The following is a 17,921-nucleotide window of genomic DNA, read 5'->3' as shown; positions in this document are numbered from 1 at the left end:
AGAATGAGTGAAATAAACAACCTTCAGTTTATTAGATAAGTGCAATCCTGCTCACCATCAGGCCACTTTCATTGTTATGACGTCATGAAAGTGTGGTCTCTCTGAGATTAAGAGGATGAAAGTCTTTACAGTGTTGATAATTAATTAAAGGCCACCAAAGGGGAAAAAAAACCCAAGGAACATTTGTTTGTTCATCTCAAATCAATATTTCCACATTTATCCTCTGAAAAGCGGACGTTTCCTTCACGCCGTGGCTCTGTAAGACGAGCTCGTGGGTTGAGCCGCTTTAATATTCCTCTCTTTATGAAATGAGATTAGATGAAGGTGTGGATAAATACACACCGGATAACACATATTACTGCATAAATAGAAACGCAGAAAGGCATGAGACGGATAAAGGATGATGAAAAAAACAAAAGAAAGAAAAATCAGCAGTGAGCTTCAGATCAGCCAGAAATCATTTCTTCATTTCTTCTAATATTGATACGCAGACGGAGGAAAGTGGATAAAAGTGGTGCTGAGCACTTCATTTAGGCCACGGAGGAAAAAAAAAAAGACTGACATACACTTTCTGACTGATTCAAGCAATAAAACGAGAGGCAGCTTTTATTCAGTTCAGCATTGTAAAGCAGCGTCATCATCATGTCTCATCCTGGCAGCATGCAAGAGGGACATTTATAACATTTATAACAGCAAAAAAATGCTTTTGGGGGAGATTTAGCCATTTTTTAATTATTTTATAAGAACTAAGGGTGAGGAAAAAGACATTTTAATAATAGATGATACATACGTAATATTTAGACTTGCCAACAAAACAGTAATGTCAATTAAAACACTTTTTAGTTATGAATTATTTAGTGAAAAATGACTCAGAACTAGATTTTATCAGTCAATCCACTGTTGTACTGATAGCACGAATAGAAACAGTCTAATAAGTACCATAATCATCTTTGAAAATTGTACTGAGTTGTAATTATATCATTATATCAATATCATAATCATCAAAATGTCCAACACTATAGTGGATTTGTCAGGGGGTTAAAAATAATGGCACCCTGACTAACATTTCCAGTATAGTCATTCATTTTAACACACTAGAAAAGAAATAGAGGATAGATAAATATAGATAAATAGAGGTTGTGTGTGTGGGTGTGTGTGTGTGTATCTCACTGGGATGGAGGATGGAGTTCGGCAATCATAATTGCACAACACTTTTATGTGCATTTTTTACGAAGTTAGAAGTTGATTCAGCTTAATAATGTTGAAAGAAATCACTAGCATTTATAGGTCTTGTAAAAAGCACAAGTGGAACCTGAATACCAAATGGCTCTCTGTATAAGTCTACTATATTTAAAATAATACATAATACACTCTAAAACCCAAGAGTCCAGACAAACCATATTAATCAGCACACACTTTTCAGTTATTTATCTCTCTCTCACATTTTAATATTTTTCCAACATTTTGTGTCAGCGTGAGTGACTGCCAAGTCAAATTCCTCCTAAGTGAGTTTCAACTCGCACAATAAAATTGCCTGATCTCAGAGATCACTCGTGGTCTTTTACTGACATCTAGTGCACTAAACGAGTCATAGGAAAAAAATCTAAAATAAAGGGCAAAAATGGCGGCGTGTTTTTAAGGTCACGCAGATTAATGATGGTGACAGTAAGGCCTGGACTCGTGCCCTTTGCGGTGCACTCATAGCTCATATCGAGCAGAGAAAGTAATGTGATGCCGAATGGGATTGCAAGCAGAAGCAGTCCAATTAATAATTTTAGAAATTACACACACACACACACACACACACACACACACACACACAAAGCAGAAAACTCTTCTGCCTTGAGATCAGCTTGCTCTGAAACTATTGATTTGCTAACTCAAACATTTTTCAAGCTGAAAAAATGAGAAAACAATGGAAACTCTTTTTAAATAAGCCCACTTCAAGTTTTAAACACATTCATATGCAAATTCTGCAAAAACGAAAAAGTTACATTCATTGTTTAGAAATGCAAAATACTGACACGCTTAAAATGGGAAAGTGCAGTGTTTCACACGCCAAGCAGCACACTGTACACAGAATCGCGTTCCTCAGCAGGGATGTTAACACCATTTAAAGTAAGAATTTTTCAGTATAATCTCCATCTTCACTCTCAGAAATCAACGAACTGTACTTTTCCTTGTCGCTGATGTTTTGTACCTTTATTGTGTATCATTTAATTAAAGATGTGAACATGGCGTAACTTTAAAATGATTTAAGGTACATGGTTACATCACTTACCCTTTATTCTGAAAGTGAATTAAGTTACACCACATGCACCTTCCCAGGTAAAAGACACAAACTAAAGGTACGAAACAAAGTATTCTTGGCACTACGACCCCAGCGACGAGGAAAAGTGCCAGGTACGCTTACCACACACAGGAATTTAACAGACACGTTAAAAAAGACTTGCAAAGAATTCATGTATACACTGTAAATAATAACCTCAGCAAGGAAGAGATCTTAAAGACAAAAAGTATCTAATATTGCGCATTATGATATGATTTTATTACACATAAATCCATTAAGCCTTATTCTAAAATTATCATGCCAATAGAATAAGACAATTTCAAGCTTGAAATTGAATATAAAAATAGGCTTAATGATCTTAGACTTGGTTAAAAACAAACTAATAAAGAGAACTATTAGTTGAATTTGTCTATATTCAAGATTACTTGCTAAGATTTCTCTTTTTTTGCAGTGTAATAAAGTCTAAGGGCAGTCGTTGAACTCAACACATTTATTTTGTAGAACACTCGTGAAATTTTCAGTCAAACGTTCTTCAGTCAGAAGCAATAAAATCTGGGTCATCTGGATAATTTGTTTATGGATGAGGAAAAACACTGGAGTGTTTGAGAACAGAGTGCGATTGTGATAAATGTCAGATTACTAAACCTATTATTAGACGTTCTGTCTCATTTCAAGCTTGGAATTGTCGTCTGTTATTGGCAGATAATTTTGCTAGTTTCAAGCGTTTACTTTATTTCTAGAAAGAAGCAAAGTAGGTGCCAAGACAATTTCAAGCCTAAAATAAGACGAAATGTCTAAAAAGGGCAGTTGTTTGTTGAATTCCTGGAATAAAACATATTTCTGCAGAACACTTATGAATTTTGCAGTCAGACTGTTTGTAAAAATATGCATTAAACCTGGAAAAATTGTCTTTTCAGGATTAAAAAAACAGCTACAAATGTGACCTACACTAGAGCTACTGTAAAATAAATACTGTAAGTCTGTTATATGACAATAAATCTATTAAAATGCAAACAAATCTCATTTCTGCATGACATGGCACGGACAAAATCACCCAGCTTGATGTGTGCATACAAACGTCCATGCAAAGCCAATAGCACAATAATAACACAATAAATACACACACTTCTTCCTCCAGTCCTGAATTGCACTCATGGTTAAACACTAAGCACGTGCTGATATTTCATTTGCACATCCTGATAAAATCCCTATCATGCATTAAAATACAGCAATAATCTTTTTTAAATACTACACGGTTAAAATATTCCTTGATCAGAGGAAATGTAAAGCTGCGCATATCTGTCTAATAAAGACAGATTTTATCTCAGGAGTACAAAACAAAACTATGAAATTCTCGTCTGGTGCACACACACCTCTGCAATTACAAACACAAAGTATGAAGCTGTTGCGTTAACACAGAACAGCTCGAATGCTCAGTACAGCTTTCCCACGAAAAAGTGAGAAAACTGAATTTAAGACAGTGTGTGTTAGAGAACACACCACACAATACGTCTATATTATATTATATTATATTGTATTATATTATATTAATGATTTTGCAGTATTGGCCACTGATAATTTGATTTTTTTTACCAATATAAGTGATATCTCAGCAGAAATATCTCATATATAGGTGAATTTAGCCAATATTTCTCATTACGAGATGATAACAAAACAACTGTCAGGTTATTAAGCCTATTTTTTAGACTTTTTGTCTCTTTCCAAGCTTCAAATTGTCTTCTTCTGTTGGCAAAGTTACGCAATTACTAAATGAGCAATCAAGCAAATTACAAACAAATTTCCGACATGAAATGAGACAAAATGTCATGAAATATCTGAAATACTATCTAGAAAAATGTCTATATATATAAAACCTCATATTTATCATAATCTGAAAATGAGAAATGGTTCAATTTGACCATATTCATGATATTTTTGCCGTCTGGACATCACTTAATATAAATATAACAGATTTCATTTGTGAGGATCATTACATCAGTGCTACTGAGAAGATGATCAGAGAAAACATCTTGTCCTTTTTCAGTGAATGAACTGTGTGTGTTCTGTCCACAGCAAACTTTTTTTTTTCAAACCCTGTCTTTAACCACACAACCCCGAAATCCTTCATATCGCTCTGAAATGCAAAGTTTTTTTCTGAGTGCTGATCTCGGATCAGTTCCCAAGTCCACTGTATTATTACATGAAGGTTAAATACTGATCCAGGATCAGCACCCTGTAGTACAGCACTTTTTACAGTGTTTCGTTCTAAGCGTTTGAGTCTTGTGTGTGTGTGTGTGTGTGTGTGTGTGTGTGTATGCTACAGCTCATCTCGTCCCTGTGTGGAACGCCACGCCCGGTGTCTCCTCACGTGATCTGCAGCCAGCATGACCAAGCGCATGAACTCCTCAGGGTCGAAGGTGTAGTTGGTGAATTTCGGGTGATCTCCGAGTGTAGGGTGGTGTCCCTGCAACACACACACACACACACACATATGTATATATATGTATATATACACACACACACACACACACACACACACACACAGCCATAATGTACATAGAACAATTTATACATAAGACACACACACACACACACACACACATACATATATATATATATATATATATATATATATATATATATATATATATATATATATATATAATATATATATATATCTCAATGAGATGGTGTAGGAATATAATTAAACTCTTAGACATTATTGGTTAATCATTATCAAATTATTTGTATACATAAATTTGCAAATGAGAGCTCTAACAAACCAAACCACAATTCGTTTACTGTCGTCTATGAACAACCCCAGAGATGTAAATAAAGCACTGGATTAACTTGATGCCAAAATAATGAATACATTTCAGCCATAGTACAATCCGGTTATGACGTAGGGCTGGGCGATGTGATGAAAATATTGATTATCATGATAAATTATGTGGCAGTACGCTTTTCTAAGATATTGTGATCTTTTTATTACATTTTTAAAATGTTTATTTTTTTCAAATAATTACTAACTGACTAGAAGCAGCTAATGTGGTGTCATATTGTTTTGACTTAATCTTCTCTTTTCATCTTTTAGAAATAATTCTTATAAATAAAAAAATGTTTAAATATAAAAATGTACAAATATAACAAAATGTATAAAAAAAAAAATTAAAAAGTAAAAGTATTATAATTTTTTTAATAATATACAATTTTATTAATTTTGTGTGATATCACTCCTACATATGTGTGATTTTGCTGTATTTTTGCTATCCAGTCTTCAAGATGAAGATTTTGAGGCTCTGCATCATCATACCTTATCCTGAGGGAACACTTTGTCTGCTCTCTGCCAGGTCAGGTAGTGAACGCCCCGGAGTCGAGCCAGATCACGGTAGCAGCTTTCATCCTGACAGTTATAGCTGCGAGAAAGCGAGAGAGAAACAGCACAATGTCACCTCCTGAACACAGGGGGCGCTATATTCAAACATGCTTTACTTTAGTCACATAGAGTAAGTCTATTAAAACATGCGCTTTCTCACTTTTTTAGACAAATGACCCTGGTGACGCTTTAAATAAATGTATCAGTTATGACACCATTTATTTTGATCTATTTTGTAAATATATGCAATTCTGTTAAATATAAAGTGATAAGACATGTAGGTACAGGAGTTAACAACTTCCGACCCTCGACTCGGGCTTTACTGGTTATATACCGGGATGTTACACCCTGTGTAGTGAGCACATGTAGTGAACTGAATGCGGTTTTTTAAAAAAGTCAAAGCTGGCAGATTTTTTTCTTGCATCCAGGGTGACGTGTGAAAATGACATGTCATGTGTGACGTGTGAAAATGTAAAATAAAAATGAAAAAAAACTAATTATCAGCAACATGAAGCAGTTCTGAGTGAAATCATCACCTACAGCTCGAATATGACGGCCCAGTCCGGGAGGAAGAGCAGGTGCGTGAGGCCAGCTCCATGCATCCCAATAAAGATGTCCGAGTTATGGGTCACTCTGATCTGCTCCAGGAATGGCATATCTCTGCAACACACACACACACACACACACAGAGAGAGAGAGAGAAATACCCAGAAAGACATGCAATCAATCAGCTGTCACTCAGCGTCATGACGGAGACGAGAAGCAGGATGACTCTGTCACTCACTTGTACTTGTAATCCACCAGCTTGACCTCAAATAAAGCCACAGTCTTCAGGGCGCTTATGAGCTACACACACACACACACACACACACACACACACACACACACACACAGTAGGGGATCAGGAGGTGATTAATGAGAACTGACTGTCTTATGGACAGAAGCCAAACTAAATCAGGGATTTATTCCAAGAGCCAACTGCAAATAAGAGTTTAAATGCACAGTTAAGGAACTGGAGTGATAAATCAATAAGAGCGAGACAGAGACAGATAGAGACAGTGTGTGTGTGTGTGTGTGTGTGTGTGTGTGTGTGTGTGTGCGCGCTCTCACCTCCTGCTGGTTTAATATCCTGCGATACTCTGTGCTCCTGGCCAGCAGTGTGACCCGGATTCGGTCCTCCTGCCACGCACACACAGCCAGGACAGAGTTTACTGACAATCTGAAATGACCATTTTTTTTTTTTTTTTTTTTTTTTTTTTTTTAAAACAGGGTTAGTCCACGATTCAACAGTATCAATCACATAAAAGACAAAATCCTTTTTTTGTAATGTTCAATCAACTTGCCAGACTTTTGCCTGGTTCTAAACGTCTGAATTACTTCGAGGAGTAATAGAATATTAATCAGGAAGGTTGCAGTAATCCACCATGATTGACTCTATGTTCATTTAGGGAAAGTCGACCTCTGACAGTGAATCAAATCAAGCTCCAGTCATGTCTTACTTGTTATCTGAATATCCTGTACGGCTCAGTGAATGATGTGGCCCACACTGTAACACCACGAGTTGTGTTATCCAGCACTGCCCTCTCCTGGCTATTTTGTAGTGGTGCATTTGAATTAAACCACAATAATGATATGCAGCTGTGGGATATTTTATGTTTAGAAGTTTGTGTGAAGATTTGTGTGTGTATCTATCGATTTTGGTGTGTTGCAGAGAAGCAGATATTTGCACAGGAAGAGCAGAAGTGAGAGAAATGTATGTCACAGTGTGTTTCATCTGGAATATTCTCCAATCTGCTTACAGAACAGGGCAGAAGATGGATAGATAAAAGCATGGGCAGATGGATAGATGGATGGATGAATTAATGGATGGACTACAGCAAGGTTGAATGGATGAATATCTGGATGGAAGCTTGAGTCAACCAATGGATGAATGAATGGATGGATGGATGGATGGATAGTCTAAAGCTGAGTTAGAAAGATAAATGAATGGATGAATGGATGGATGGTACCTCTTCCTGTCAGGTCCTTCAAGGATCTGATTTTGTCATTTATCTTTCTATCATTCATTCCTTTCACTGTGTGTGTGTGTGTGTGTGTGTGTGTTACCTTGGGTCCCTCCTGTGGGATGTTGAGTCGATGAAGGACATGCTGAGAAAAAGCTCTGAACATCCCTTCACTGTTGCAGTTTGAGATCTGTCAATCACACACACACACACACACACACACTTCAGGTGTAATCTCTTCTACTCCTACACTCATGTTTCAAACACATTACCTCTAAATCATTTGTAGATTCAACTCAGATGCTCACAGCCATGAATATAAAGACCCTGTTTTTGCGATAGAGACAGATCTATCAGGACACTTCACGTTCTCGCGGTAACGAAACACACATCTGCATTTCACGCTTCAAGGCACAAAAAAACTATATATCACCAAACAGCTGTGTGTATGTAGAACACACACCGACGAGGGCGAAGTGGAGCGACTCTCAAAGCCATGACTTTAATACATATAAAACAAACACAACCCTCACGATCTGTGATTCAGAATTTCCGAGTTGTGTGATGCCAAACCAGACAGGAGATGAGATTTCTTTCTGAAGGCACTTTTTAACAGGTTCTCACCAGGGGTGTGTTGTAGAAGAGGCCGTATCTCATCCGTGGCAGTAGCGAGAAAAACGCATCCCTGAAACACACCTGTGATGGAAAAAAAAAACATTAAAAACACCATCAGCCTTCAACACAAACTGCTACAACCACCGGGAAGCTTCATTAAGGACTTTCTCTCAGTGATACACACTGTCAGGGTTTTAACACCAGGAGTTTCTTATGCTTTATTACCTGTTTAATCATTATTATTGCCTCTGACCAACAAAATGAGAATGCTCAATCAGTGTGGAACTCCTCACTCTCAGATCCTAATGAGACTCTAAACGAGCGCTTTATTAAAATCAGGTGCACTCGGACAGTAAAGCCGTTAAACCTATCGATAAAATACTCACAGATTCACACTAAACTCACACTAAACACTTAATCATAAATCATTCTCAGAATACTTTTGTCTTTTCCTTGGTTAGATTTTAAAATTTGAAATTTGAGAACATATTAAAAGAGATCATTTAAACAAAAATGCTTAATGATGGGTGGATTGGATGGATGGATGGATTGACAGACAAATGGATGGATTAATAGATTAATCGATGGATAGATGGATGGACAGGTTGAAGGATGGATGGACAGACAGATGGATGGATGGATGGATGGACGGACGGATGGGATGGACAGGTTGATGGATGGGATGGACAGGCTGATGGATGGAAGGATGGATCCCCAGATTTATTTGCACCCTTGGTAAGGATGGGTTAAAAAGGTTATGAAAAATGTCTTTGTGATTAGTTAGCTTAATCGCAACCTGAAAATATGAGACAAATACAACCTTCAATTAAACCACGTGTGTCACAATTATTGGCACCCCTTCATTTAGGACTTTGTGCAACCTCCCATTGCCAATATATCAGTCTTCTCCTATAATGCTTGGCAAAATTGGAGAGATTGATAAGGTTTTTTTTCCTAAAAATAAAAATATAATTATTAGAATTAAAAAATAAAATACAATTAAAGGTCAGATTTCTCTCATTTCTGTCTTGTGTGATATTTTCAGTGTGCCAGTAACTCTGGAGCTGACAGTAGATGGATGATGGATGGACACACAGACAGACAGACAGACAGACAGACAGACAGATGGATGAACATGATTTCTTTTTTTCATTCTCTAGCTTGTGCTCTAATTTATACAGTTAAACAACACATGCATTGATTTATTTTTTTCTTGTTTTATTTCTAGGCAGAAGGAATTCAGTGGATTGCATCTTACAGTCCAGAGATTACAGTAGATAACACCTTATTAGATGTATTATTATCTATGACTATGATATGTGATTTAATCTGTAGAGCAGTGAAGGATCTTACCCTTTTCGTGTCATAGGTTTTGAGGTGTATGATGTCGTAATCGGAGAAAGCTCGCCAGGTTTCGCTGAACAGGTCTCCATAACCATAAAAACTCTAAAATACAAAAACAAAACCTAAATAAATGACAAATGAAACTAAAAAAAGAGTGCTGATTGTTTCTACAGGCTATTTATATTCATCTTCATTTAATCTACTTATCTGCAGTGACTGTAATCAACAACAATAAATTTATATAAATCTCATCGTGCTTGATTTCTAGAAGCTCAATTAATTCAATATGGATCTAATGAAAAAACAGCTCCCAGCTAGCATAAATTTATCTATAAATTTATTTCAAATGTAGTCAACCAGACTAGAGATGTTTAGTGTCTAATGTGTAGCTAACCAGTAAAGAAGCCTAAAGGTACCAGTTTAGCTTCGCAAAAATTGTGTACATTCCAGTTTTCCTTTCATATTCTGCCACTCCTGATAGCATTATCAGTTTAGTAACATTGTTTTGTTAGGAGGGAACTCTTTCCACCTGATTATTCTTCAACTTCTTCCTAGAACAGGGAAAACAGTTTCAGGAAAGGAAGCCAGGATAAGGTTTGTCCATAAATCATACAGTTTTACACCCCCTGTTTCCCCTCGACCCTTACAGCGGCTCTAGACGAGGCTGAGATTCAGAACAAAGCTCAGAACCAAACACTCAGCTCTGTTTTTTTCTACTCAAGTACAAAGAGTATGAAGTCTGAAGAAAGACAGTTTTAGCTCTGAGCTTCTTTACAGAGACGGCTGAGCTGCCTGATGTCTGAACTGCGTCTAAGTCTGTGGCCACACTTGCATTAGGATCTGCCTAAATCCTGGGCATAATAATAATATAAATAATAACATAAATTCTTATTAATGCTCTAACTCTTTTTTTTTTCTTTTGTTTTTCCTTTTCTTTTCACTAGCAAACTGCCATAACCACTAGAGTAGCACAACTTTATTTAACTTTATTTTAAGTGTTTTTTATTTTTTATTTTATTTATTTTTTTTTTTAACACTTTCTCTTTTTCCTCTTGTTTTTTAGAGTTTCATCTGTTAGTGCTTTAGACAAAACAAAAAAACGCACCAAATTAAATATATAGGAGAAATATTTAGCAGGTCGTCCAACCAAAGACTCGAAACATTGAATTAATGGACGTATGAACTGGCCGCTCTCAGATCCTAATGGGAGTCTAAACAATGATTAAAATTGTAGATAAAGACTCTTAAGCTGTGCTATAATTAGTTACAGGACAAATGTATTGTCTGGTTATGGTAGCTCAGTTAGAGTGATATATCTGCTTTCTCCAGTTAAGTTTCCAATAAAAACAAAATGCACAAATATTTACTTCACATATTCATCACAATTCAATTATATTTATTTCTCATGTACATTTTCTAATTTTAGAGTATTTCACATGAGCTGATTGTCTGAAAATGCTAGAATATTGGGTGTAATGTCTGTTTTTGTTCGTTTTGACTTTGTGGGGACATTTGGATGGTCCCCATGAGAAGAAAACATTTTTATTTTTTTACAAAACCTGCTGATTTTATTTTAAGAAACACTAAAAGAGCCAAAAGATTTCCTTTTTACTGAGGTTAGGTGTAGCATCGCTTTAATCCTCATAAGGATAGAAAAGTGTGTGTGTGTGTGTGTGTGTGTGTGTGTGTGTGTGCGCATGTACAATACCGTGTCCCACATGACGATGTTGATGTCTCTGCTGAATGAGTTGTTGAGGTGCTGAGAGATGTACAGATTGACAAAATCGCAGAAGTGATGGTACATGTTCACGCCTGAAAAGTAAACACAGACCTGAAGATTAAAGGTAACAGATAAACTAAGCATTATAACATAATGTTTAAAATCTAAATCGTGTGTTAAACAGTGCATTTATTGAATTCAGTCAGTAAATCTTTATGTGAAAAGAATTTTGGAAATGAAACTCTAAATCTGTATCATTTCTGCTGAAACTACTTTTGAGATGGAAATACTTTTCCTGAGGGAAGAATTAACGTTTTTCTCAAAATTACCAGTGTCTCCGTGTGGCGTACGGATACCACAGAACCTTCCGGAAAGCGTCAGTAACTGGATCTACTTCTTACACCAGTGTTATAAAGTCTCATTCTTACACCTTTATTGTTTCAGTGTAACGGCTGCAGTTTAAAATTCACTTTATATTCACATATTTTAAACGGTAATCAGACGAACACTACATACATGGCAGATAGACATTATGCTGAAAAAGTATCTCTTTAAACAATTCACAAGACACATAGTGTTTCTGAGAATGTAGTAACGAGGGTTGTGATGAGAACATCGTTTCTAATCTCATCATACAAACCACAAGCGAGTCCCACCTGCATCCAGCTTCATGAAGACTGTGGGTCTCTCGATGATGACATCACAGCGCCCGTCGTCTATGGGGTGGAAGTCGAGCTCCGTGTACGTCTGCAGCTCGGCGAACCTGGGGAAAGAAGGTCACGGGTCATCCAAAATGGCTGCCTGGGCTAGAACTAAATAAATGGTAGGTCTTCAATCTACAAAATAGTTCTTATGAGGATAACAGGATTACCATCGTCCTGTCTGTCTTGATATTTTCATTATTTTAAATTCTGATTTGAGTTATTTTAGATATAATTATTTTTAGGTAGTAACTAGGTGCATGAGAGACATCTTGCTGCCCTCATCAGTTGGCTGACCTTAGCGTTAATTTTGCCCATTTTCTCAATAATTTATTATTTACATATATTTTATAATAATATGAAATGTAAAGATACTTGAACTGTGTATTATTTATTTGTACAGTGTTATATATATGTACATAACATTATTCACATCTGTGCCTGAATGATTTATACTTTTATGCTACAATTATACAAAACTTGTCCCCACTGAGAATACGCCTTCCACTAACTTCCAATCTAACTTCTAATCTAGTCTAATTTAATCTGGGTTAACTCGGGTTAATCTGGGTCTCAGAGCTCAGCCACTGAACTTTAGTGTGCTAATTTAATTTTGGACAGCGTCATACTAACCAGGACTGCAGGGGGCTCTTGTGCTGCCCTTCCGCCTCCAACGCCCCTCTGTCCAGTCTGCAGCGACCCCCAATCTCCCCTTTCTGCAGGAAATCCTCATTATACCTGCACAGAGAGAGAGAGAGAGAGAGAGAGAGAGGGAGAGAGAGGGAGAGAGAGAGCGGGAGGGAGAGAAGGAGAGAGTGAGTTTATTATACTGTAATTGTCCTGTACTATATCCAAATATCCAAATTTAGTAAAGGAGGTGTGGCCTCAGTCTTAATCCGCTAAAGGAGGCGTGGCCTCTGTATCAGTCAGTCTCAGTAAAGGAGGTGTGGCCTCTGAGTTAGTCAGTCCCAGTGAAGGAGGTGTGGGCTCCCACTCTTTGAAGTCAAACATTTATTTTTATTAAAACACAACCTGTCTGCACAATCCATATGTATCACATTAAAAAAAACACTAAGTTGTATCGTTGTATGTTAAGTAGTTAGCTGCTTTAAATGCATCTTTTATACAGCAGATGGTGTATGACATGTCGAAATGCACATGGCTTTGTCTTTATGAGCCTTATAAACAGATGGACAGCTTTTTCGCATTGTTCATTTCCTTCTCACCACCTTGTTGACTCTCATCGGGGTCACTGACCTCTCATGACCCCTGCGGGGCTTCCGGAGGTCCAGATAGAGGTTGGTGGCTCTGCAGTAGCGCAGGTGGCTCGTGCACTTCAGAGAGGATTCCCCCTGAGGCAGGAAAAGAGTGAAGGACACAGAAAAGTATGTCACATTCCAGCCAACCTTCTACCGGTCATATGAAATAATAACAGTTTCTTCAGAGTCAAAGAAGAAGGAAATCATGAGACCACAGAATTGAGAATGAGAGGAAATCTGTTTACAGGAGTTAAAGGCTTGCAGAGAGTCTTCATCTCACTCAGACGTTCTTTAACGTAGCCGAAGTCGGCCTGCTTCCAGAAGATTTCCTGAGCCGCCTGAACTGAGCGAGCCCTACGGTCCACACACACACACATACACCACACACACATACACACACACATACACCACACACACATACACCACACACACATACACACACACAAACACACAGAAAGGCATCAGTGATTTAATGTTTGACTACATTACTCCACTAATAATTAACTTCTCTTAAATGATCATAAATGTCAAAAAGATCCTGAAGTCACTGTATTTTTGTGTTTTTTCAAGATTAAATAATTTCAGGGAATTCATTAGTTTGTTCAGCTGAAAATCACGCTGGAAAACCTGAGCTGAGTTTGAACAACTGTTATTGCATCATAAAATGTAAGAGCCAATCATGTCTTAATAAGCAAATATAAGCTGTGTAACCCTGGTGTATCACATGTATAACATGGGGGTGTGTCGTATTGAATATTCATACATTCTGTATCGTCCTAAAAACAAGCTGTTTAATCCTAGACTAAATTCCTTCACCAATAACGACTCTATTTTATTTAATGACCGTTTGCTTACTTTGAAATCTCCGTTTCCATCAATGAGTAAAAAGCTATCCAGTGTAGAGATGAAGTGTTCCTGTCCTGCACATGGCACTACAACAAGCCTGAACTGTATCTGTAGCATTTACTTAGCTTTAAGAGTGTTAAATTATCTCCTGCTGCATTCACGTGCTTTAGTAACATTGGGAACCTCATGCAACATGGCTGACTCAGAGGTAAAGACATAACCAGCAGGTTTATCTCACCATGCTGAGTCCACGCTGGTGCAGATCGGGAAGCTGAACATGTGCTCGGGAGAACAGCTCTTCTCGTAACCCCAACACGACTGCTTCTTTGACAGAGCATCCTACAGACAGCACGGAGAAAACACAGTGTTACAAAGCCTCTGGGAAATACTCTGTTATTAATAACGTGGGGAAAAAAAAGCATAAGAAGGCAGTAATGGTTTCAAAAAGGAATTTTTCAAGGTGATGTTATTTCACAAGTTACATTTTAGTTTAAAAGTTCTGCATACAGCAGACGTTCTGTTGAAAAGTCAACCTGGAAAATTCTTTTGGTCTATGGTGCCAAGTTATATCTAGGAGTTTCTTATGTTTTATTCGACTTTAATCCGGATTGTTGTCACAGACCGAAATGAAACGATACAGAAATAAAGCAGTTTCTAAAAAATAAAATCATTTCAAATATTTCTCTAATCCTTGGTTAAATTTTCAAATTTTAGAGGTCTTTTAAACAAAAATGGTAAAATATAGAGGGTTGGAAAACTTTTGCCTTTGCATATAAAAAACACACACATGGAGTGAGAGCAAGGAAACATGAGATGAGAGCAAGGAAAAATCCTTTAGTGACCATTAAGGCTGGGTGATATGACGATATAATACTGAAATCATGATCAATTATGTCACGATACACTTTTCTGAGATTTAGTTGGTATCATGATTTAATTTTAATCATTACAAACTAAGAGAAACTGAATAGAAGAAGTTGCTTTGATGTATTTTTCTAAACTTAATCTTTAAAATTATACACAGATTCTTACAGATTTCTTTATATTTTTATATTTTTCATCAAACTCATTTTAAAGGTTTGTAATACAGGCTGCTGCAACTTATTAAAGAAAATTTACTGAAGTATCAAGGAACAAAAAAGACACACACACACACACACAGAATGTCTTACCTTAAACGGGCAGAGTGGGTCGTCTCGGCAAACTCTGGCCATGTGTGTGTTGCTGTGCAGGAAGTAGGGGACGTGGAGATCCGGCAGTGTTAGAGAGCTGTAGTTTAGCAGTGGCTGAGGTTCACTGATAGCACCAGACCAAGTGCAGAGAGTGAAGAACAGCAATAACGGCATAGTCACACACACAAACGCACACAAAGCTCCGTCCGTCTGCACCGACTCTCTCTCCTACCTGAGAGAGAGAGAGAGACAGAGAGACAGACAGACAGCCACAGACAGAGACAAAGAGAAAGAGAGAGAGAGAGAGAGAGAGAGAGAGAAAGCCAGCGACAGACAGAGACCGAGAGAAAGAGAGACAGGTCAGAGAGACTGCAGGGTCTGACTACCGTGAGGGTCTGAGTCGAGTTGCACCATGGGAACCTGTGAATGAACGGATCTAACTCACTCAGCTCACAACACAGGAAGCATTAGTGACCTTTTTCCTACCATTGTTTAGGTCTTCAAGGCTGTAACTCAGGGAAATTCATCAAAAAAACAAGTTCTCTGACCAGATGTTCTGCATCCCAAACCACATACTACCTTAATAAATACTCCCATGGCTGTGTGTGTGTGTGTGTGTGTGTGTGCTATCAGGAACAGCAATGTTGCTGAGGTTTTAAATGCTGTGTTCATTCATGGCACTTTTAGACACTCTGAGCTTGCTTCAGATCACCCTGAAACACTCGTCAGCCACATCATGCAACACTAACAATCATACAGTAATCATGATGCACGAAATCATGCAGATACAGGTCGAGGGCATCAGTTTATCTTCACATCAAACGTCAGAAAAGTGGAAAAAAATGTCATCTCTGACTGTGTCATGGTTGCTGGACCCAGATGGGTTGGTTTGAATATTTCAGAAAAACTCCCGGGATTTTCACACACAGCAGTCTCTAGAGTTTATACAGAATGGTGTGAAAAAGAAAAAACATCCAGTGAGCAGCAGTTCTGCTGGAGGAAACAGCAGAGGAGAGGCTACCCATACCCCAGCTACGGTACCTCTAATAACCACTATTTACAAACATGGTGAGCAGAAAAGCATCTCAAAGCATTGATTCAAGATGCAAGACACTTTATTGTCATATGTGCAGCAGGCACACACAGTGAAAGTCTCACCTTGTTTACACACTTCTGGATGCGGCATAAAATGAAGCAAAAGGGACAAGTGAAGAATGAAGGAAAAAAAAAAACACTCATCTGGTCTTTTTCAAGCAGCGACACTGAGGTGTTTAAAGTCACAACACTGTGGTAACTGATACACTCATATCACTCACCCACAGGCTCACACATGCACACACACACACACACACACACACACACACACACACACACACACCCGCGCCATCATGTCAGTGTCACTGCTGTACTGAGTAGAAACCACTCAAATAATATCTGATGTTAAATCACTGCACTGTCCAACAGGGACATGGGGTTTTTTGTTTGTTTGTTTGTTTGTTTGTTTTTCAGTTGTAACTTTCAGCAGAGCACTGAAGAAGTTCATGCTGAAGAAGTTTCACAAGTTCATGCTGCACTGTTAAAAATTCTCACAAAACTTTGTACATTGCTGAGATGGATAATATCTCATTTTCTCTCTCTCTCTCTCTCTCTCTCACACACACACACACACACACACACACACACACACACACACACACACACACACACACACACACACACACTGAAAGCAGCCCTACTGCTTATTCCTTTATTGGCTTACTATCACCATTCCAATAACTTGATTTGTTTGCTATCTAGTGACACTACTACTGCATGAGGCTGTTATTGTGACTCCCTACATAGTACACTAGGGTGTAATTGTGGATGCGGCCATAGTGATAACCTCAGTGCACGCGGGCTGGATTTAAAACCATAGCGACGGTTGCCAGTAGCTGCGGCTCTCCGCCATAACCGCCTGCTTTCCGCTTTCAAAAACCGCCAGGAACACAGAAACAAAATGTGGTTTGGGATTCGAAATGCCGTTAAAACACCACTAAAGCAGAAAAAAAGTGAGGAAACTTAACAAGAATGAGCACTACATGAATAATAACTTACCTCTTTTTTTTTAATCAAAGAAAAGTGTAGTGAAGAAAGCAGGTCGCCATCATACCGGAAGCAGCCGGCATGCAGGATGCAGGACTGACCACAGGGGGCGCCCGAGAGCTGGCTTTCATATCAACACTGACATCTACAATCACTTACTTCAACGCTTCATGTACAGTTTGGCTGTTTGTTTGTTTGTTTGTTTGTTTGTTTATTTAAAGCAAAATATTAGATGTAATTTAACATAAATCATTATCCTCATTTCTGTTGTTCTATAGATTCTTAATGCAGCATGTCTCTGGTGTATCTTTACAAACCTTCTACGCAAAATCCCAAATTACATTAAAAAAATTGTTTATATTAATAAACATTTTTTATCATTTTTTTTAAATAAAATTTTTATTAAATTAAATATTTTTTACCTCCAAAATGCAAGTGCTAAACATTTTTTATGCTTCAAGAATATCTTTCAAAAATAATTTTAAAATATCTTTTTTTTTTAACTCATGATAT

At 37.6% G+C, this 17,921-nt stretch overlaps 1 protein-coding gene across 2 annotated transcripts; it reads right to left on the bottom strand.

Annotated features, from left to right (window-relative positions):
* Positions 1-753: 753 nt before the first annotated feature.
* On the bottom strand, positions 754-17,523 carry eogt (EGF domain-specific O-linked N-acetylglucosamine (GlcNAc) transferase). 2 transcript variants are annotated; one of them, XM_053227220.1, is made up of 16 exons: positions 17,421-17,523; positions 15,327-15,558; positions 14,393-14,493; positions 13,554-13,662; positions 13,307-13,401; positions 12,683-12,787; positions 12,005-12,111; positions 11,337-11,440; positions 9,638-9,730; positions 8,294-8,365; positions 7,773-7,859; positions 6,777-6,845; positions 6,451-6,512; positions 6,207-6,326; positions 5,604-5,706; positions 754-4,754 (listed from the first exon to the last, which is right to left on the bottom strand). In XM_053227220.1, the coding sequence occupies exons 2-16, from the start codon at positions 15,498-15,500 to the stop codon at positions 4,608-4,610; spliced, it is 1,548 nt and encodes a 515-aa protein (XP_053083195.1). In that variant the 5' UTR covers positions 15,501-15,558; positions 17,421-17,523; the 3' UTR covers positions 754-4,607. The 2 variants fall into 2 exon arrangements, with proteins under 2 accessions (XP_053083195.1, XP_053083196.1); XM_053227221.1 differs by having other exon boundaries at positions 15,327-15,746; positions 17,421-17,484.
* Positions 17,524-17,921: the final 398 nt, after the last annotated feature.

This window comes from Pangasianodon hypophthalmus, chromosome 20, assembly GCF_027358585.1.
Source record: "Pangasianodon hypophthalmus isolate fPanHyp1 chromosome 20, fPanHyp1.pri, whole genome shotgun sequence".
Lineage (NCBI taxonomy): Eukaryota > Metazoa > Chordata > Actinopteri > Siluriformes > Pangasiidae > Pangasianodon > Pangasianodon hypophthalmus.
The sequence above is the reverse complement of the archived record's forward strand: the minus strand, read 5'-3'. Positions and strand labels throughout refer to the sequence as shown.

Coding starts and splice junctions, on each gene's coding strand:
- eogt (XM_053227220.1), bottom strand. CDS start 15,500: ATGCCGTTATTGCTGTTCTTCACTCTCTGCACTTGGTCTGGTGCTATC. Junction 11,441..12,004: donor CTTCATGAAGCTGGATGCAG/GTGGGACTCGCT, acceptor TTTACTTTTCAG/GCGTGAACATGTACCATCAC. Junction 6,327..6,450: donor CTGGTGGATTACAAGTACAA/GTGAGTGACAGA, acceptor TGTGTGTTGCAG/AGATATGCCATTCCTGGAGC.